Genomic DNA, 22289 nt, shown 5'->3' on the forward strand with positions numbered 1-22289 from the left:
TGCACAGGGATTTCGCTCTGCCTCTGTGGCTGCTGTGGAGACAACCTGAGGTCAGGTTTGCCAGAGAGACAACAGGCTGCTGAATGCACACTGCCACTCCTCATGTGGCTCCTGCCTGTCCTGGTGGGAGGGTGGGTGTCCTCACAACCCCTGGGCTGGGGGACTGAGGCTTTCTTGTCTATGGGATGCTCTTGCTGCATTTTCCCACAGCCAGGGAAAGGCAGGAGCTGGAGAGGAGAAGCCAAAGGTGAGACTGTTGCCAGCAGCTTTAGTCAGGGCTGAGCAGAACATGACCTGCACTAAAAAGTTATTTGCCAGCAAATTACATGTTTTTATTTTTGTTTAATTGCCTCTGTTTCCCTAATTGCATTTTAGATGAGAGACCCCAAAATCCTCAGCACAAGAGAAAGAGGTACAGAGAGAGAATGGAGCAAGGCAGGTCCCAGAGCCCTGGTTGTGCTGCCTGGTGTGTTCCAGCAGTGTCAGCTGCCTTGGAGCAGCACCTCAGCTACTTCTCCTGCTCTCTGAAGACTTGTGTGAAATGACCAAGATACAAAGGGCCAGGGCTGCTCCTGGAAGAGGAAAAGCCTATTGGTGTTGCCTGAATGAAGGGGCTGAGTCTCTACATTCATATCCTGGGAAAGCAGTTGAGATTGATCCTGGTTTGGTCACCCACTGATGAGCTAATTTTAACACCAACCATGTGAGTATAAAAAGGATGAACCCTAAGTTTTAGAGCTTTGATGACATAAAAAAACATGGTCAAAGCGTTTGTGTAAGGAGATGTTTCAAATGCCCTTTTGTGCATGCAGAGGTTCATCTTATTTGAAGAGGTAGAAACAGGAATACAGAAACAATCTTCTGCAATGTAACACTGCTGCTTGTTTCACAATTTTGTTTAATTCATTTTTATGAACAGGCTCTTAATTCAAGTCTCTTTTTTTCCCCTGCTCCCCCTGTGCAATGCAATCCCATTTGTGTCTAGGTTACTGGCAACCAGTATATCAAGCTCTAGCCAAGCATGTATTAAAATAAAGCTGCAATCTGCTGAAAAACAGGTTTTAAGATGGAAACAAATAATTAGAAACACACCAATTAGTGTCTGTCTGACAACAGGTTGAGCTCTGCACGGATTTAAACAAAGCTGTAATGGCAGGATGTGAGCGATTCGAGCTGGAGGCAGTGGCTGAGTGTTGATTTTAATGGGTCAGCTGGTAAAGATGTGGGGAAGGAGCAAACCTGGTTGGCTTTGGCTGGGGCTGAGCACCCAGAACTGCGAGATAAAAGAGAAACACTTGGGGGCCTTGTGAGGCCTGAGGCCTGGGGTGGAGCAGGAGCTTTGGCTGATGTTGGAGTGCAGCTGCTGGGTCCTGCCCCTCTGCAGGTGCCTGCATGGTGTGTGTTTGCTGGGCACTGCTGGCACACCAGCCAAAGGTGTGGAGGCATTTTCTGTGGTTTTGTACCTTTGCTGTGGGTGTTTTTGTGCCTGCAGACTCTGGCAATGCCCTCTGGCCAGGCAATGGACAGCAGGGCCTCTGGGGAGCTTTCCAGCAGCTGCTGAGAGCAACCCAGTCAAATACTCATTTTTCTCTCATTGACAGGAACATCTCACCGCTGGAATTGCCGTGTGCCCGCTTGTGTGAGAGAGCAAATCACTCCAGCAGTAGCGTAGATCGTTCTTCTGCACCCATTGTTATGGAAATCACCTTAGAGACTGTTGCTCCAGCAAACATTTTTAGAAGCACCAGTGAGTTGCGCAACAGGAAAAGTGCTCGGAGGTGAGGAAAGCCCCCCTGGAGGCTCTCAGCGCTGCCCCTTCCCCCAGCGGCTCTCCTGGTGGGGACGGGGTTTGGGGTGTTCCTTTGCCTGGTAAGGCAGGCAGAGCGTGCTTGTGGAGGAGAAGCCCCTGGTGCGTCAGTCTCCAAGGAAACCCTGGGTGCTGCGTGGCTCAGCCTTCCTTGCACGCCTGGGCACTGCCTCACACATCCCAGGCTTGTGCCTGAATCACACATCCACACTGTGATCTGCCAGCGGCGTTTTATGGGTGCAAATTTTAGGCAAATGGTGGGGTTTTCCTACCCCTAGATGCCACTTCATCTCAGAGAGCCTCGTGGTTGGCTTTGGTGTGCAGCACCAGTGAAACCAGCCCTATCTCTGTTTCGGGTGCACATTCCTCTCCGTTGAGTCTGGAAGGAGAAGCCTTGTAATGCTCCCACACCTCCCAGCTTCTCTAGAGCAAGCCTGGGAGCCTGCTGGTTACAGGGAGGCTGGGGCAGCAGGTGCTTCCAGGGGTGCTGCCACCAGCCTGGCTGCAGTGCCTGAGCCAGGGCAGGCCACCCCTCTGCCCCCTGCCTGGTGACAGCAGGAAGGATAGAGGAGAGCCAGTCACTGCCCCAAAAGCTTCCAAACCCCCACAGGTTAGGGCAGCCCACCCACAGGGCAGTTCCACTGCTCATCCCCCATTTGTGCTCAAACACCTAGCCCTGAATTTTAATTAAAAGAAATCATCTCTTCTTGTCTTGATTAACTACAAATAATTGTTTCTCTTGAGTTTACTTCTCATGCTCCTCATCACTGCCTGCTCTGGAGCAGGACCAGCTCTCCAGCCTGTGCCCAGGAGCCTCCTGCAGCCTCAGCTGATGGAAGGGGAAAAGCACAGATCCAGTGACCTTTGTTTGCCTCACTGCTGCTCACAGTCCCTGCCTGACATTTGAGGAGTGCTGTGAGTGCTGGAGGGGCCATGGGGATGGGGTATTGGGCAAAGCACGTGAACCTCATCCTTGCTGGTAGAATACAGGCTGAGCTGTGACCCTTCCTTTCCCTCTCTGGAAGACACAGTTGACTTTCACTGTGGTGTCTCACCAAGGAACCAGGAACAGGACACTTCCTCCAGCTCCCTGCTGGCCAGACAGAGGCACTGACCACAGCTTGTCTGTTCCCAGTCTGCTTTACTGCCCACAGCAGTGGGGCTGGAGCAGGGTGGGATGTCTGGCTCTGTGGGATGTTGTGTTGCTCGCTGCCAGTGCCATGGGATAGGACCAGAGGGAGCTGATAGGCTGGATCTGGGAGGGGACCTTGTATCCCAGGAGAGATGCTGGGGATCCTGAGGTGGTGGCAAGGTGCCACTGAACAGCCAGGCTGTTAAACACTGACCTGTCAGGTCCCCTCCCAGCCTGGCTGCTCCCTGGCATCCCCCAGCACTGCCTGGGGTGGGGAAGGACAGCTCCATCCCATCCCATCTCATCCCATGCCTGCCTGCTTTGGCTTTTGCAAGGTGGCTGGTCTTAATTTCTCCAGAGGACCACAGTGCTGGGTGCTGCAGATGTGCTTGAAGACACCGAACACCCTGACCCTTGTGCTGGTACATTGTCCAGCTTTGCAGCCAGTGCAGCTGAAAGGGTATTTTTCTCCCTGAACCTGGCAAACTCTTTATCCCAAGGATCCTTGGTGGTGTTAACCCCCAAACCTCAACCTCAACAGCCAGAAGCATGAGATTAGCATAAGCCCCCATCTTTCTTTTGATGAAGAAAATTTGGGGGGAGGGTGAGAAAGGATAATTCTTTGGATTTTGCATTCTGAGACACTTGTGCTTATTTTACCTCCCTTGGTACTTTATCTGCTGCACTTGTGCAGGCTGGAATCTCCCTTTTATTTTGTTTTGTTTGTTTTTAATGTGAAAACTGAGCTTTTTAGGGCAAGTAGCTGAAGCTTGGCCACAGGAACTGAGCCCTGGGCCGTGCCTGACTATGAAAGTCAGATGCCTTTGCTGGACATCTGGCTGCCTTAGTGCCAGATAGCAGGGAAGAGCACTTTAATATTTATCCTGAGCTAAAAAAACAAGGAGAATGGAGAAAAATATACAAAGTAGGCCATGAAAACAGGGTTTGTGAACATCTGAGATCCGCTCCTAATTAATAGCAGTTCCCATCCCAGAAATCATACCATTCAGCAAAAGTTAATCATCTTTGCTCATACATACAATACCCTTCAAGAGAGAATGAGTCACCCTCATTGAAATGTCTGATGTTATGAAATCCAGTGTGACTGATGTAACAGACCCAGCTAAGCTCTCCAAATTGGCCGGCAGCACCGTGGTGAAGCTGCTGTGTGTGAGCTGACTTCATTGAGTTCTGCTCGTTTGCACCCAGGATGGATTTTCCCTTTAGTTTCTGGAACAGACTCACAGCAAAGGGCCCAGGAAGGCTGTGGGAGGGCAGGTGAGGGTGGCACGAGGAGTTGGCATTACCAAGCCCCCATGGTCCTCACTTCCCAACAGGAAACTGCTTGTCCCCACCTCTGGGAGCCCACAAAACTACAGCAGCCCTGATCTGAAAACATTTGGGCACCCACGTAATTCACAGCTCTTCTCTTCGGGGTGTCTGGGACCAGCACTTCAATCACACCACTCTACATCTTTAACCATTTGCTGGCCTGGGTCTTTATTCCTCCCTGCTTGGTTGAGAGAGAAATGTAGGTTGAATTCAGCATTAAGATTCTGCCTTGATATCAGCTGTTCCCTTTTAAATTAAATATTATTACCTGCAAACATTTCCTTTTAGCACTGGGAGCCGTTTGCTTGGTGTACTTTGTTTAAATGTCACCATATGAATTACTGAAAGTAATTTAAATATTTAAAGACATATACTGCAAGTCTAATTTTATTTTGAAATCCCGAGCCAGGCTCACAGCTGATGCAGCAGATAACAGCTCAGCCTGGCACCCCTGGTTCCTGGCCCAGTTCTTTAAATTAATGATTTGCATTTCCAACACCTTTCACCCAACAAGTCTGGGCTCTGAGATTTTTTTTCCAGCCAGATTTTCTTCTCTCTTTGAGGCATTGCAGCCCCTCTAGGATGGGCGTGAATCCCTTGCCAGCTTCTCTCCCATCCACCCGTCCACCTTGGGTGTCCTTCTGGGGCATCTGCTCCATAGGGCAAAGCCTTGGAGCAGTAAGATCAGAAATGCCAGGGCCCCAGCAGAAGAGACAGCAGTGCTCTTGTATTTCGTGCTTTCCAGCTAGAGAAGATCCCCCTCCTGACACAACCTTTTCATCTCTCGTTATCTTTATGAACAGCTTAAAAAAACCTACCATTTCTGGCACACTGGCCCTGCTGCTGAAGAGCTGTTCCTCTTCCACCTCCTTCACCTACTGGGATTAAAAGCTACAGGTAATGCTGGGGAATAAATGAAAGGCTTTCCACGAGGAAATAAGCTAAAACAGTAAACAAAAGGCTGATTCTTAGAAGCAAAACAACTGAAGGTGTCACCAGGAAAACATGGTGACGAATCTCTCTGGTCCTCGGAAGTTGCCTTACATGTGTTGGAAATTACCTTGTGACTCAACCAGCTCAGTGTGTCTGGTGCCAGTGTGCTGAAAGCTTTTAGCTGACCTCAATACCCAAGGTTTTCAAGGAAATAATATTTCCCATGAGAAATGTCACCACCAGAGCCAAGCCTTTCCTGAGAAAAGCCTGGCTTAGGTGGGTGATTTCTCCTGCTCTGGGAGCAGCCTCCCTGAGGAGCTGAGCTCCCACTGCTGTGGCCCTGTGGGCACGCCCAGAGCTCTGCTCTCACTCCTCTGGCAGGGGGGTCTCCAATGCAAGGTCCAAGTAAAAGCCTTTTAATCATCCTGCAGCCATCTCCTGAGAGTGCTCCTCTTCCCTGCTGCCCTTCTCCCTCCAGAGTCTGCCTTCTTACGCAGAGCCAGTGACTCATTCCTGGGATGTCTTTGCTGAATTTGCCTGGTCACCTCCTTCCCTGAGCGCTGCTTCTTGCTTGTCACATGGTGAGTGAAGGAGCACAGGCACAGTGTGTGCTGGGATGGCACCAGTTGCTGGCAGGATCCCCCTCTCCTCGTGCCCTGGGTGCCCCTAGGCTGGTGCCCCCTCTGTTCTGGGCAGAAGGGAAGGGATGTGTGTCTCCAATTCCATCCTTTTCTCCAAGATCCACCACCTGTGCTATGGAATGCTGTGAGCTCTCCCTGCTCCCCTGGCTTTGCACGTTCCAGGCTGCCATTCACAAGGACCTCAGTGTGCAAAGAGGAGCTTTGTGAAGTCCAGCAAAGGGAGTAGGAGCTCCTGCCCCCAAGGAGGAATGGCCCCACTCACCTGTGCAATGACCCAGTACAAACTGGGGACCAGCTGGCTGGAAAACAGCTGTGCAGGTAGAGACCTGGGAGGGCCTGGTGGATAATGAGCTGACCATGAGCCGGTGGTGCCTTCTCACAATCAGCAACATCATGAGCTGGATTAAGAAGATCATTGCCAGCAGGCCAAGGGAGAAGGAGGAAGGAGGTTTTGATTCATCCTTTTGGATCAAGCAGTGCTGCCAGAAACTGGATTGGCACATTGTGAGTGCTTCAGGTACTTCTTGCCAACTCTGAGGTCCAGCAGAGTCCTGCATGAAGGATCTTAAACCCCAGTTCCAGGCTTGGAAAGCAGGACACAGACAGAGGGAAGGAACCTGCCCAGCGTCACACAATTAAGCCAGTGGTGGATTGGGAAGTGACTTGACTCTTCCCTGAGACCTGGTTCAGTTCCCTCTATGCTGGGTCCTGTTCTTGTAGGTCATATATGTGTATTCAAAAGTTGTGAATGTACCCAAGAGCCTCAGGCTGGCCAAAGGGGTGCTTTGTGTTCAAAATAAAGTCCTGTTTCCTGGAAACTAAACTTTTTTGGGGAAAAAAAAGCAGGGCTCAGCTGAACATTGCTAACACTGTGAGGAAAATAGAAGTTGTTTTTTGATGCTCTGAAAGAGGAACCAGCCCCTTGCTCCTGAAATGCTGCATGGAAATGGATTCTTGGGTGTTGTTTAGTTTTATTTTAACTGTAATGAGGGGTTGCAAAACCAGAGAATTTGACACAAGGAAAAAACCTCTGGAACCAGGGCATCTTCACAGATGTCCAGCAGAAGTTCTCCATGAGAGAGCAGTGCTGCCACAGCACAGGTGTGAGAGCTCAAAGCAGGGCACGAGCCTGGGCTGCCTGTCCATCCATAGCCACAAAATACACTCCAACCAGAACAACTGCCTGAATGAAAAGCAGCATTGAAGGGAACCTGTACCGGCTGGGAGACCTGCACAGCTCATTGGAGTAAAAGGGTATGAACAATGATTGACTTTAACACCACCCATGGTGAGAAGCAGCAGCACAGTGCAACTTGCTGCCCCAGTGTCTGTGTTGGCTGAGGGTTTAACTGGTGCATGTTGGGGTCTCACTGATAGCCAGGGCTGTGGGGCACTGCCACGGGGCTGGGGCTGCCTCTGGGCTCTGGTGTAAATGCCAGGCAGTGCTGCCAAAGCCACTGGGCCTGCCCTGGCTCCACCACAGCAGAGCTGAGCTGGGCTACCCCTCTCTTGCAGCACTGGGAGAAGCCCTGGCAGGGTTTGCATTTCAGAGGAGCCTCCCAGAACCAGGCTGAGGAGCAGTGACCCCCCCAGCTCTGTGTGGGGAGAAGCCTGTCCTGGTAGCTGATGGCCCTGCTGGAAATCAGACCCAGCAGCACAGTGGAGAGGGAAAATGCAAAGGCTGGAGAGCCAAAGTATGGTGAAGTCTTTATGTCTCCTCTCAGCTTCTCCCAGCAGAGGGACAGGCCATGCAGAACATTCCCTGGGAGGCTCTGCACTGCCTGCACCCAGTCCAGATCTTCACCATCTGTCCCCTTCCCCTGCCACAGGTCAGCATCCCAGCAGCAGCTTGGGGAGATGAGTGAGGGTCACAAAACTCAGCCCTGGGCATGCACTAGGAAGCTGGGCTGGGCACACAGAGCGGGCACAGCCTGCTCAGTGACAGCCCTTCCTGGTGGGTGGTGAAGCTGCTCTCACAATGCTTTCCCATGAAAAGCCTGCACCAGGAAGTTCCCCACTTAGGCTCCTTGGAAAAAAAAATCTTCCTCTGCAGGAAATTGCTTCTTGAAAACAGCCTGGCTGTCTGGAGGAGCTGCTGAGGAACTGACGTGTGCGGGGCGGGCGAGGCGCTGGATCTGCAGAGCCAGGGAGGGATGGAGCCCAGCAGAGCCAAGGGCCCACACAGCACCAACAGGTCCTGCACTCCGTGCCTTGGGCCATTTCTGTCTTGCTTCACTCTTTCCTGAGGAGGAAGGGTTTTTCTGGCATGCAAAAGGAGGGATAAATGGGATATGGAGGTCTGTATTCAACTGCAGGCTGTGTCCAACACATGCCTGAGCCAGGGTAGATGTTATTGGCTTCTTAAGTCTCATAAATATCCTGTCCTATTCCATCATTGCCGTGACAGACTCTGGAGGGTCTCATGCCAAAGGGAACATTGGAGCTTTCCCCTCCTCTGGTCCTCTGCAGGGGAGGATTTTCTAAGGAGCTGCTTCCAGACCTCATTTAAAATTTACCACTAAAAGGATAAATAATTTAAATATTCTCCAGTTCTTCCTCTGGAAGGAGCCTGGAGCCCAGGAAGTGAAGCAGGGAAGAAGGGAAATGGTGTTGCTTAAGGATGTTTTCTCAGTTTAATTAGATTGGAGCTGCCCTCCCTTGCTGGGGGAGCCTCTGGGCTCTCAGCTCCTGCTTAAACATGAACCCCTTTCTCTCCTGGGTTTCACAGAAAACACACCCATTTCCATAAAAATTCAGGGCTTTCCTCAAACCCTGAACATGTAGCCAGACTTTTCCTGGGTGGCCAGTGAGGGCAACAGGAACAAATTGAAGCACAGGACATGTCAGTTCACTTTTTCACTCTGAGGATGGTGAAATACTTCACCACCTTGCCCAGAGAAGGTGTGGAGCCTCCATCCTTGGAGATATTGGGATACCCAATAGTAGGGACAATAGTTGCCCTAAGAGAAGCTGCTGTGAGACAGGAGCTGGACTGGGCACTCCTCAGAGGGACCTCCAGCCTCAGCCCCTCTGGGCTGCTGTGCCCCTGTGAGATGGTAATGGCCCCACTGCACAGGAGGGGATGGTTTGCTTCTTCTGCAGGAACCTGCCAGAGAAAAATTCTGTTGTCTTTGGAGCAGAGTTCATTGACACATTGACATGAAAGTCTCCAGCTGTGCAGCAAAAGGGCATCTCAGAGAGCCAAATGTTATGTCCATTTAATAGAAGAAAAACGGATTATCCCAGGACCTCCAATGCCAGTTCCACGTGCTTGTGGCTGCTTTGTGTTTCAGGAGATGCTCCACAAAGGTTTCTCCTTGTGGTGCTTCTCCCCCAGCCTCCATCCATCTGCCTTGCCATGTGGAAGATGCTTCCAGGGCTCAGCATCCCTGTGGGATGGAGCCCAGCATCGGAGATTTGCCCCGAGGCAGGGCTGTGTCAGGAAGGGTGAGTCTGTTCCCATGGCTGAGCTGGATGCCTGCAGTGCCAGAGCTGATGCTCCACGGGGATTGTTTGCTGCAGACAGAAGACTTGGACCCTCCTGCTGAGTGTTTGTGGGTGAAAGGCTTCGCCAGGCCAAAGTCATCTGACATTTTTCTCGGGGGCGGGTGAAGTTAATGAGTCCAGATTAGGCAGTGCGGAGGCAGGGGAGCTGGATTTCTGCTGAATATATATGAAGACAAATGTAAATTCTAAACTTTCTAGGGAGTATTTTTACCCTGGCTCAGTGCTAACACTGATAAAAATAGTCACAAATTAGTGCAAGAGTAGAAAGTAAAATTGGGGATTTTTTTTTTCCCTGTTAAAACCATGCATCTGCTACCATAACTACCAGGAGTTAACCTCTTCCATGCATTAATGAAACATGGGGTAAACCATCAACAAGTGCCCTCTCCTGACAAAATAACTCCTACTACATTAAGTAATTAGGAAGGGAAGCTGAAATTAAATAAAAAGTCTTTTTTAAAAATTTCTTTTTAAAGATAGAAAAAAGTGATTCAGTCCTAGAAATTCAGCACTGCAAGAGGATGTTAACATCACACCAGCCCACCTGCCTGGTTCCTTAGCACCCAAACTCTTGCAAAGGTGATGGGAGGTATCAGCCCCATCCTACAGATGGGAAGTACACAAAACTGTGGATTCACTCAACGTCACAGAGCAAACCAGAAGCTGCCTGTGGGCCCAGGTTACCTGAGCAAATTCCCAGCTGAAATCTTGCTCACAAAGCATGGCTTTGAGCTGCCAGTCCAGCAGTGAGCTGCCAGGAAGGCGCTTCCTGTCTTGGTACTGATGGATATTTGATCACACAGGCACCTGAGCCAGGTGAAGAATCCTTCTAGAAGAGTTTAATGGTTTTATGGGCTGGTGTCTGGGCCACCAATCGTACCTAATACCTCTTCTTAGATGTAGCAAACAGCTGATGAGCGATGAGAAGGTAAGTCCTATGAAGGTTTAGCTGCTATAGCCCAGGTTTGTTGGGGGAGAGGCTGGAAGGAAAATCCTTTGGGGCTGAAGTGTTGTGGAGAAAGTGCATGTTACAAAAAAAAAGTTTTCCAGAGGTTCATTTTTAAGAAGAAAATAGATATTAACTTCTGTCCAGCTTCTAATTTACTTTACTTTGTAAATCCTTAGGAGCCCCTGCCTCACCTAAGCTGTAGGTGGTACCATGCATCCCCTAGGGGTGTGACACCTTCTGCCCTTTACTCACATCTTGCTTGGGAGCAAAGCCTCTGCAGGGCTGCCAGGGCCTGGAGTGGGTTTTGGGCAGACATCTGCTAATGATGCACTTACCTTGTGTTCTGCCATGACTCATGGTCTTTGTTTCTAAAACACGAAAACAGCCTGTGGGCTCTCTAGTCAGAGAATCTGGGAAAAGAGAGGTGGTGGTGATGGAAATGAGGAACCTGAGCTGGCATCTGCACCAGCATCATGGGAGGTGGGGACAGGTGAAGACAAAAGCACTCCGAAGCCAAGCCAGCAGGATGGGGCTGTGGGCAAGGGGGAGTTGCCTGTTCGCTGCACTGGGCATTAAGCAGAAGGACTGTTGGAGGATAGGGCCTTTCCACAGCAGAAAAAAAGCCGGAAAGATGCACACAACCTGTATTAGAAGGTCAGGTCTGGTATTGTGATATGGGGATGATGGCAATCCCCAGGCTCCCCAGGCCAGTGGTCACCAAACCTGCTGGAGTTCAAGAAGGGTTTGGACAATGCTCTCAGGCACGTGGTGGCACTCTTGGGATGGTCTTAGGCAGAACTAAATGCTGGGCTCAATGATCATTGTAGGTCCTCCCAGCTCAAGATATTCTACGATTTCATGAATCCACATGTAGAGTAGTTATCACTTTGTGCAGTCCTTGTCACAAGCACTTGGGGCTTTTGGGCCCTGAGCTGGAAGCTGCCCATTTCTGGACAAGTGTTGTTCTCCTGCCTGTCAGCAAAGCCTTGTGCATGGGGAGACAAACGCCACCAGCACCCTGAGCCCTGCCAGCCGCGCTGGGCTGAAGGAGGTGCTGGCACACCGTGTCCTGGCCCCAGCCTGCAAGCCACGTCTCAGGAAACCTCGCGGGCTGGAGATGCCCCGTCCATGGGAGGGGATTTCGGGGGGTGCCCGCAGCTCTTTGCAGAGCAGGGATTTCCCTGTGACGGGAGAAGCCCGCGGGTGTCGGTCCCGGATCCCGGTGCCTGGGCTGCCTTGGCGCACTGTGAGCGGCTGACTCCAGAGGGCAGCACGGCCACGGGCTGGCACCGCACCCGGCACCAGCACCGCGACCCTGCCCTGCCGGCCCGCAGCAGCCAGAAACCGGGGAAAGCTCCTCCAGTGTCCCTCAGGTCCTGGCTGGGCAGGCAGAGGGTGTCACCCTTCTGTTAAATGACATTATTTTGCTTTGGCCCTTCTCAGGGTGAACTCTGCGCTTGTCTCCGCAGGTGACGCGTCTGGAGCCTGTCCCGAAACTGATGCGGTTGCTGATGCGACCGCAGAATGGAGGTGAAACATTTCTGGTTCCACAGGACCACAGCTGGCGGCTACACCTGCCTCCCTCGCACCACCAGAAAGGATCCCTGTAAGATTTCTGGGCTGTTTTCAGCACAACAGGGACTTTAGACCCAGATTTTAGTTCTCTGCACAAGCTGCTGCTGCTCCCCTTGTGAATTGAAGGTGCCTCGATAAACATTCTGAAAGGTCAGCTATTTTCACTGTGCCTGTGGCTTGCATAAGAACCTCAACATCCTCTGCTGCAAAGAGCAGTGTTAGGAACTTCCTACTGCCACACTGAATCACAATGGCTTCCCACAGCAACCAGTGGTAAAAATAAACCGGGCAAGGGGAAGTGGACAGCTTCTGCTGTTCCGCTTTCTCGGGCACACTTGAGTCACAAAAAAAGCGATGTACAACAAGACATTTATTTTGCTGATGCCAATGAAATCCATGAATGGTTCAGAGCACGGTCCCGCTGAAATCACAGAGTGTTTTGCAATGAGATGCTCGCTGTGCTCAAAGTTAAGCATGTGCTCAAACACTGTCTTAAGTTAGTATTTTCATTAGGATCCAGCCTTAGGAATTAGACTGAAAGGAGGCAGGGACCCCTGCACATCCAAGAGCTGCTTTTGTACTAAAGGCACAGGAATACAGCCCTCTTGGTATATTTCATGTGTTAAGGGTCTATAAAAGACCACTGAGGAGACAATGGCTCTGAAATAGTTTCAGTAGTAGATCTCAGCTTTGAGAAAAACAGATTTTGACCAGAAGAAATGTGTCTTCAGATACAAATCAATGTGAAGTTCTGCCTAGAGACAATGCCATTTGAACAGCACAGTTCTCAACAACATTACAACTAAGACTCTGTGTGTGCACGTGTTTGTTTGCGTGTGGGGGAGTGTTTTAAGAGCAATATTTTTCCTGTTACACAAGGTACAGCCCAGTTCTGGCTGAAATTCAGCCAGCTGGGAAAAAAAACTTGAGGAGACCTAGTCAGGTTGCTGAGTCTGGGAATCTTCTGGTGAAACAGACCTGCCTCTTCCCTTCAAACAGTGTGTGCTGACAAAGTTTATATTAAGAGGCTAAAGAGATGAAAAGTTAGGGAGAATTGAAATGGCTTATCTGCCCCAGACTGGGAAAAAGGAATGGTTCCAACTCATGCTTACAAGAATTTGGAGAGCAGGGGCTTGTAGGATAACCCAGGAGAGAAGAGAGCACAGCAGAGCTCCAGTCAAACCTCTGGCTGAAAGCTGGGTGAGCCCTGGGGACAGGCCAGGTTACCTGGGGATGGTTGAGTTGGATCCTGAAATCAGTCGAGGATGGAGATTGCACAACCTCTCTGAGCAATCTACCAGTGTCTGACTGCCTGCATGGTGAAAATAGACTGCAGGAGAAGTGGCTCATACAGAACCACATTTTTAATGTCATCCTGCTCATTAAAAAGAGAAAGATCAAATCTATTTTGTAACTGGAACAGTTTGTGTGAGGCACGGAAAACTTCTGGTACCAGAGGTCTGATTCACATGAGAAGGAATGTAAAAGATGGAAGGAAACCAAAGGGTGCCTCCAGTTACATTCCTGTCTTCAAATGTTAGTGTTGCAGCACAAAAGGTTTGTATTTATAGTAGTGGATACCAACAGGGAAGATACTCTAAAAATAAACAAGGATGCACGGATAAAAACATCTATGTTGTAGCTCATTCTGAGAACGAAAGGCAATGCGGAGGCTTAATGAGTCTGAGTGGATTTTATTTTGGAACTGTGAGTTCCTGTCAAAGACCAAACAGGGCTTGGCACGACCCACTCGGAACCCACGCGGGCCTGCGCACCCTCCGGCCCGCGGGCTGGGTCACTTCACTGCCTGACCTTTGTATTAAGCCCACGCTCGGGTGAAGGGCCCGGGCTCAGCCCGGGCGGGCGGTGCGGTGCGGTGCGGTGCCGTGCCGTGCCCGGATCCCGGGGCCGGGGCCGTGCCCGCGCCCTGCGGCTCCCGCGGCCCCGTGGCCCTTCCCGCGCTCTGCCCCCGCCGCGGCCCCGCCCCTGCCCATATTGGGCCGCCCCGCTGCCCCCGCCGCGCCCCATTGGCTGTGGGGGCGCGGGGGGCGGGGCCGGGCGGGGGCGGGGCCGGCGTGTGCGCGGCGCGGCGCCGGGCGGGGCTGAGGCGCGGCCCCGCCGCCGCCCCGCCTCCCGAGGCATGACTCGCCGAGCCGCCGGCCGAGCGCCGCTTTAATTGAGGCCGCCGGCATGGGGCGCAGCGCCTAGGGCAGGACGGGGGCCGCCGCGCTCCGGGCCGCACACACCGCGCACCCGCGGCCGTGCTGAGCGGACCCGCGTCCGGCGTAGCGTAAGACCGACCCAGCGGAGCGGGGCCGCGTCCGGACGCCGCGTGGGTGGCCGGCGGGCCAGGCGCTGGCGGCCGCCGCTGCCGAGCCCCATGAAAACGCAGGTCTGGGGGAGCTCCCCGCGGGCGCCCATGGCTGCGGCGATGCCGTGCAAGAGCGCGGAGTGGCTGCAGGAGGAGCTGGAGTCGGGCGGCGGCCGCTCGCTGCTGCTGCTCGACTGCCGCCCCCACGAGCTGTTCGAGAGCTCGCACATCGAGACGGCCATCAACCTGGCCATCCCCGGGCTCATGCTGCGCCGCCTCAAGAAGGGCAACTTGCCCATCCGCTCCATCATCCCCAACCACGAGGATAAGGAGCGCTTCGTTAAGCGCTGCAAGGCCGACACGGTGCTGCTCTACGACGAGGCCACCGCCGACTGGCAGGACAGCGGTGCCGCCACCTCCGTGCTGGGGCTCCTGCTCCAGAAGCTGCGCGATGACGGCTGCAAAGCCTATTACCTGAAAGGTGAGGTGCCCCTCGCCCTCCCTCCAGCCCCGTCCCGCTCCCGCAGCCCTTGTTCGTGTCCCCCTGCGCAGCCCCTGGCCGGCCGCTCCATCCCTAGGGTGCTCATCCACTGGTCGGACGGAGGTGGCTGAATCGTTTTGCTTTCTTCCCTTATCCGTTCTGCCTGATTTATTTCTATTTTTCTCTATGTTTTTTTTCCCCCTCCTCTGCATCCCGCTTTAATTCCCCGCACAAAATGGTCGCAGGCTGGAAGCGGCCGGGAGCGCCCCGCTCCTTCCTGCGTCGCCTCTCCGGTAGCGGCGGGAGGAGCCCCCCGGGCTCGCCGCCGGCGCGGCCCCTCCAGCGCTGCCCCGTCCCAAAGCGATCCCGGCCGGGCAGCGCCGGGCGCCCCTCGCCTCCGCTCCCCGGAGGGAGCTTCCCCGCGCCGGCAGCAGCCTCCTCTCCAGCCCTCCGGGAGGAATGGCCGGATTTTGAGGGGCAAGAGAGCCCTTCTCTATTTTTATTTTATTGCCCCACATAACGTAAAAGCCCTCGCTAGGGTTTTCCTCCCCCTTTGCCTGGCAGTGCTGGTCTGGGAGAGGGCAGCCCGGCTCCCCCGGGACACGGCGATGGGGAGCGGGGAGCTGCGCTGCGGGAGAGCCGAACCCCGCACACGCCCCTCCGCCAGGGCTGGGGGTGCTTTGGGAGCTTTGGTTTTTTGGGGTGTTTTTGGCCATTTTGGAAGATCGCAGCGGGCTGAGCAGAGCCCGCAGCTGGCTGCTGGGACCCTTCCCATCCTCCCAGTGCTCCCGATCCGGTCGCTGGGTGGCGGCTTTGAGGCAGGAATCACAGGAGAGCGGGGGAGCGTGCGTGGGGGAGAGTGGTCAAGAAAGTTGCCACTTGCGGCTCTTTAAAAAACACGGCTGTTCCTTGATAGACCCTTTTTGGGGAGCTGGGGAAGCCTTGGTGGCGGGGTGGGGCGGCAGGGGGACAGTCAGGTATTTGGGGACCGGCCCTCGGGGCTGCGCAGCCCGCACACGCCTCCTTCAAAACATGGTGAGGGGCCAGCACAGGGGTTGATCCCATTCCCCCCTCGACCCTCCGATCCCTGCCCGTGGGGGAGTCTCCCATCCCATCATCCCATCCCGCTTTGGGGTTTCCCCATGGGCTCCGTTGCTCCCTCCTCGCTTTGCATTCCCGCTTCTCTCCCGGTCGTGCTCATCCCCAGCAGGAAGGAGCGGTTTTAAAGTTACTCCTCAGCTCTCCCCGATGGGCAGGGGAAGAGCTGAGCCCCTTTCTCTGCCTTTTTCCGGGAGCCTCGGTGGGAAATGTTTCTAATTAAAATTCCAAAATGGCTCCTCGGCGCTGTCTGGCGGCGCGGGGGGAGGAGGAGGGCGAGGACGAGCCTTTTTCATGAATGGATGTGGCAGGAGCTGTCTGTCCTGCTCAGTGACCCCGCCACAACCGCCGAACCCACTAACGAAGTTTCCAGGAGCCCTTTCTAATTAAACCATTTGTCAGTGTCAGATCCCGATGGCTGAGCTCCGCTTTAATACCGCCTGGAAAGAAGGTAGATCGGTGGGGTTTTTGCTTCCCTTCCTCTGCCTTCCTTCCCAAGCAGCTGAGCTGAAGAGCCAGAAAAAGTCTTAGGGGCAGATGTGAAGGGTCCCGTCCCTTTGTGCCCCTGCTGTGCTGTGGGTGAAGAACAAACCTGTGACACTGCTCTGTTGCAAAACCTATTTTGTAGTAATAAAATAATTTCGAGGATCAGTCTGTGGCAAAACTTAGGGTCTTTTTTCCTGCTTGGAGGTGAATAATTTCGTGGAGTTTTAGTGCCTGGGGTGAGTTGTGGGGTGGTTGTTCCTGATCTGTCATTTCAGACACGAATACTTTTCTCTCTAAGTGGCAGTAATAGCCCTTGCCTAAACTGCCCCAGACCCTTATTTTTGAGACGCTGGCAAGGCGAGATTGTGTCTTGGCATTGATTTTATTTGTGGATGTTTCTTTCTTTTGTGGTTGAGATTTGGCCCTATTTTTCACAAGCAATATTGAACTTTGCAAGAACCACTCCTTACTCTCCTGGGACCTGTTTGCTCAGTATCAGTTTGCCCAGGGAAGATAAGGGAGCAGGGAAATGCTTTTCTTGCTGTGAAGTTGAAGGGATACCAACTTCTTGCTGGTAAAGACTTTCTGAGTAACATGTTCACAGGTAGAAGGATTACCCATCCTGAAGATTAAAACATCTTTTTCTTTCTCTCTGCCTCTCCCTTTCCCTCTCTCCTTTCCCCCTTCCCAGGTGGCTTTAACAAGTTTCAGACTGAATATTCTGAGCACTGCGAGACAAACCTTGACAGCTCCTCACCCAGCAACTCTCCCCCAGCATCAGTCCTTGGCCTGGGAGGGCTGCGGATAAGTTCCGACTGCTCGGATGGCGAATCCGACAGGGAGCCCAGCAGTGCCACGGAGTCGGATGGGAGCCCCATCCCCAACAATCAGCCTGCCTTTCCAGTCCAGATCCTACCTTACCTGTACCTGGGCTGTGCCAAAGATTCCACCAACCTGGATGTCCTGGGCAAATACGGCATTAAGTACATCCTGAATGTGACTCCTAACCTGCCAAACATGTTTGAGCACGACGGAGAGTTCAAGTACAAGCAGATCCCCATCTCAGATCACTGGAGCCAGAACCTCTCGCAGTTCTTTCCCGAGGCCATTGCTTTCATTGGTAGGTAGTTGGCAGAACATCTCTTTTCATACTCACCGCTTGGGAATGTGGTGTGCCGCTTCCCAGGGCTGCTGCTGTCTGCAGCCTCACCTCTCCGGGGCACAGCATCAGCTTAGCAGCCGAGTGTCACGCTGTGAGGGGACACATCTGGTGCCTCTCATCCTGGCTGTGTTCAGGGAGGCCTCCCCTTCCAAAATTCAGCCCTCTTGCAGCATCTTAGCCAAGCTACCTGCAAGTGGTTGGACTGGCCCCGCTGCCTCTCGCCCTTGTGCGGGGATTTGCACTGCTGTGAAATGGCTGAACCAGGCAGTGGGGAGCTCCTTTGCTGCTCTGCTTGGGGATGGGAACTGCTTTAGTGTGACTGCTGCCAGCAATTCCTTAGCCCCAAATGTGGTTAAAATCAGGGAGTGTGTGTGTGTGTGTGTTTTCTTTTCCTGAGGGGATTTGTAAGTCTAGTTGGGATCCTGCTGTAAGTCACCCTAGCATAACTAACTCCTTGTATGGATACTTCTCCTAAGGTAAGTGTCAACACAATGAGTTAGTGATTATAATTACACTGCAGAGTTTGGATGGAAAAACTGCTCTGTAGGCAGCCCCTTTGACAGTTTTGGCTGGTGGTGGTGTGGTTCAGGAAGGAAGATCTCTTCTCTCAGGCCAGCCTTGACTTTGAGAATTGCTTCTTATTCTGTGGGAAGTGTATGTTGGGCTGAACAGGGCTGTACACTTCCAGGTTGACCTGTGCTGTTTGCTCACAGTAGTCATTAGCCTAATCAGCTGTGTTTTATGGGGGTGAATGGCATAGGCAGTAATAGCACTGTTAACTATTGAAAGCCTGTGGCTCTGTGTCTGATTGCAAACACTTGTATGGGTAAAGGAGAGGAGGACCTTTGCCTGCAGACTGAAGTCTGTGCAGCCCATTTCAGACCCCGTAGTTTGCGCTGGCTGTGCTGTAAGGCCTGAAATGGGACAGAGCAGCAGTGGATCCTTGGCTGATCTTCAGCTGTCAGAAACCCTGATTCCCACACAGTCTCCTTTGCCCCTGGCTTCTGCCCTCCAGTAACATGGCTGTGGTCATAAGTTGCTGCTTCAGTGTGTCTGATGTCCCATCTGCACTTCCTGCGTGAGCAGGGCTTTAAACGTCAGGGGTGAGGTACAGTGTCCCTGCTGACATGTGGCATTTGGGATCTGTCTGCTCCAGTCAGCCCGTGTCTCTCTGAACACTGAGCTTGTACTTTCCAGTTAATGACAGGAAATGGAGGATTACCTCACTCTAAAACCAAACACCAAGAAATGCTGTGCAGGTCAGATGAAAGGCAAAAATGTCTGGAAAAATGTTGAACAGGAGAGCCTGGGGGGAGGGCTGGGTACACTAGGCGGTGATTGCCCACCCTACTGGAAATTCTTGCCTGGTTTTGGAGGCTGGGCAGAAAACCTGTTGTGGCTTGGGTCTGGATTTTTGTTTTGCCTCCTCCTTCTTTGCCCTTCCCTGCACTTACAGTGCCAGAGTGTCTCTTACCTCTGGCTTTGCCCGAGGATCCTCTTTCTCCTGCCACTTTTTTGCTCCCCGCCAAGCTCTCAGTCAAATGACTGACTTCAAAAAGGGCTGCCCAGAAGTAGAAGCAGCGCTGGGTACTTGCGTGCATTCAGGGCTCTCAGTGGCGTGTCCCTCTTTCAGCACTGAGATGTCAATTCATAAAGGGATCACGCTGTTCCGGCTGTGCGAGAGACAATGAGTGTGTGTGTGCTTTTCAGTTGGTGGCAAGGGAGGGGAAATTTCGCTGCTGTTCTCTCGCCATTTTTTGGTCCAGCCTGCATTCCTGCTTCCCGCTACCATTCATCCTGAGAGCCTCCTCCAGCACAAGCGTTTGTTTGTGGTGAAGTGCATTTCTGTCGATCCTAAAGAGCAATTTCACAATAAGGGAAGTTCCTGTACTTCAGACTCTGCTTAAATCGGCATTGGCTGCATTCATGTAACTTTCTAGTGGTAGGAGGACAGGAATAGCAGAAGAGAACAGGTCATGTAGTGCTGGGCTGCAGCCTTGCCCTGAGTGCACAGCCTTCCCCGGTTTAGTTGGAGTTGAGGTGGGTGTGCTGTGCCCAGCCACCAGCATCTCCCTGGAGCTGTTGTCCACAGCTTCATCTGCCTCCTTTGGGTTACTCCAACTCTTTCGAGTAGAGGGTTCTGATGTTTCCTAGGCAAGGGATATGTTGCTAGACCTGATTGATAATTCTCGAGCACATGAGGTGCTTGGCCTTGCTGGGGATGTGCGGCTTTGCCATGCAGCAGGAATATCTCAGGAGCCCTGTGGGGAGAGATGTGGGTGTCCAAGGGACATGGGATGGTGTCACTAGGGGCAGGGGATCCAGTTCTGGCAGTCGTCGTGGTGCTGGGAGCTTGCAGCTGCCACCTGGCCCTGCTCCAAAGCCATGTGTTTTTGGTGCAGAATAATAGACTCCCCCTTCCCCTTGTCTTGTTTCAGATGAGGCCCGTTCCAAGAAGTGTGGGATCCTTGTCCACTGCCTCGCTGGCATCAGCCGGTCCGTAACAGTCACTGTCGCCTACTTGATGCAAAAACTCAACTTGTCCCTGAACGATGCCTATGACTTTGTGAAAAGGAAAAAATCCAACATTTCCCCAAACTTTAACTTCATGGGCCAACTCCTGGACTTTGAGAGGACTCTGGGACTCAACAGCCCCTGTGACAACCGCTCGCCCAGTGAACAGCTCTACTTCACCACCCCCACCAACCACAACCTGTTCCAGCTGAACACTCTGGAGTCCACATGAAGAGGACGCTGCCTGGTCGGGACCTCGAGCATCGAATCGCTTCTCTTGAGTATTTCAACTCTTACGAAAATATCTGTCTAGCCAGGCAGCTCTGAGATGAGTAGCTTCTCTGGGCAGAGGTGCCTGGTCGCTGCTTTAGGAAGGCTAATGCCGCTCACTAGGTATCCTGATCCAAGTGGTTTCAAGAGGTAGTGTTTTTACAGGGGGTTATTTAACAGGGGCGATGTTACAGCGTTTCGGACGCAGCTGTCACCGGCAATAACCGCTTTCCTGGGTCCATTGAGACTGTCAGAACACGCACACGTGTGAAGAGCTACCGGGGGTTAGCTTGCTGTGGAAAATGAGGAGATTTATGCACTTGGAAACCTTGAACAAAAGGTGTTGGGCCAAGACTGTTTTAAAACCCAAGTTTACTTTTTTTGATTTAAAAAGAAATAAGAAAAGGTAGATCTTACTCGAGCTTTGGGTTCAAACTCTTTTTAGATATGTAAGTTCTTGACTGTTTGTACAGACCAGGTTGCAAAACCAGTATTTTATTCTGTTTCTTGTTTGATCATTTATTATTTTTTTTAATCAAATGTTTATATTGACCAAATGCATTTTGCACACTTTGTGAAGCCTTGGTATGTCCTGGCATATTACTGGGTACTCCAGAGAGAGATACATGCTGCTGCTGTTGTTGTTAGCATCTGGTAGGAAGCTTTGTTATGTGTGAAGGCCAGTTGGGCTTAACCGCAACCCCTTCACCACTCCTGCACTCACAATCACAAACTCTGCACTGATTCAGCCAAGGTGACTAAGCCGCAAGCTTTTTTTTAATGCCACCCCTGCCAAAAACACTGTTTGCTATTGCCAGAGGTAAAACTCTCGTAGCCTCCAGAGTTGGTAGAAGCATGTCTGAGCCCGGCTTCATTCTCTGCTGCCTGTTGACTGATTTAACGTCATCCAGCTGGCCCGAAACCATTCCAGCTTCCCGAGTCCAGAAGGTAGTTGCAGTGCTGGCGTTTCTTGTGCACACTGGATTCTTTCCCACGTGTGCGGGGTGGAGGGGGAATGCAGCGAGCGCCTGGAGCAGAGCGAGGATTGTGTGGCGGGACAGGACTCGATCGTCACGCACGGAGCGCGTGAGGGGAGTGAAGAGGTGTGGAAATGATGAGGAGAGCATTGTAACAGAGAATTTATATATATATATATATATATGAATATATATATTAACTGGCAAATTCTGAGATGATTGGAGCTTTCAACAGAGGTTCTGATTTTTTTTCTTCCTCTTTCGAATAACTTTATGCCGTGCCTTCTATTCTGAGAAGACTTGTATGTATTTCTGGCTAGTGTTTGGCAAACTCCTTTTACCAAGCTGGGAGGGGAGGAAGTGGTAATAATTTCTGGGAGGAGGGCAGAACGGATTTAGATATTTCTTTATTGGCTGCAATGTAGTCCCTCCTTTCTCCCCCCTCCCTGTCCACTTTAACTCTCATGTTAGTGAAAAAAAAAAAAGCCACGGATTTTTTTCTAAATATCCAGTTTTTTGTACTTTTTTCAAGAAAAATAAAAAATTATAAAAAAAAATCTCCATCTGGAGGAATGTTTGACGCTGTCACATCCTGAAACTGTTCTTTTCGTTAAAGATGTTATCAGAATGTTGGAATGAGCTTCTGTTTCTTGTTTTCTGGTTGTTTTTTGTTTGTTTGTTGGGTTTTGTTTGCCACAATGTTGGGATTGTGGGTCATTGGAAGGGAGAATGGGCGTATAGTTGTGAGTGAGAAAATTGAGAATATCCTAATTGCATCTTACCTCATGGAGGAATTTATTTTTTCAGGGATTTTTTGACAGTGCATCTCTATTGCATTACAGCTAAGCTGGTTTGTAAAGGCTTCCTGTGCTGTTAGTGGTCTTTATTCTTTAAAGGAAAAAAATAAGATGCATCTTCTGATTAGTAAAAATGAGAGCTTGTTAGTGAGGAATGGTTCTGCTTTCTGAGTTATGAAGGAAAATTAGTGACCCTATATATACTGATCCAATATTGGGACTTTGTTTATATTGCAAATAAATATTATTTTTTCTTTAAAAATGATGTTTGTGTCAGATCGTTGTCTAGCCTCTGCCCATATAAGGGCACGCTGCTC

At 51.6% G+C, this 22289-nt stretch overlaps 1 protein-coding gene and 1 long non-coding RNA gene across 4 annotated transcripts; both read left to right on the forward strand.

The window, feature by feature from the left end:
* Nucleotides 1-383: 383 nt before the first annotated feature.
* LOC135453242 (uncharacterized) lies at nt 384-12210 on the forward strand. Of its 3 annotated transcripts, XR_010441808.1 has the most exons (5): nt 384-703; nt 1602-2722; nt 5075-5168; nt 5683-5785; nt 5944-6435. It is a non-coding gene; the product is annotated as an uncharacterized LOC135453242 (long non-coding RNA). The 3 variants fall into 3 exon arrangements; XR_010441809.1 differs by lacking the exons at nt 5683-5785; nt 5944-6435 and adding an exon at nt 11771-12210; XR_010441807.1 differs by having other exon boundaries at nt 5683-6435.
* A 1820-nt stretch (nt 12211-14030) lies between these two features.
* Nucleotides 14031-22237, forward strand: DUSP7 (dual specificity phosphatase 7). The gene is made up of 3 exons (XM_064724201.1): nt 14031-14668; nt 16944-17372; nt 19853-22237. Exons 1-3 carry the CDS (start codon nt 14257-14259, stop codon nt 20158-20160), a joined length of 1149 nt encoding a protein of 382 aa, XP_064580271.1. The 5' UTR covers nt 14031-14256; the 3' UTR covers nt 20161-22237.
* Nucleotides 22238-22289: the final 52 nt, after the last annotated feature.

Source organism: Zonotrichia leucophrys, chromosome 12 (genome assembly GCF_028769735.1).
Source record: "Zonotrichia leucophrys gambelii isolate GWCS_2022_RI chromosome 12, RI_Zleu_2.0, whole genome shotgun sequence".
Classification (NCBI taxonomy): Eukaryota; Metazoa; Chordata; class Aves; order Passeriformes; family Passerellidae; genus Zonotrichia; species Zonotrichia leucophrys.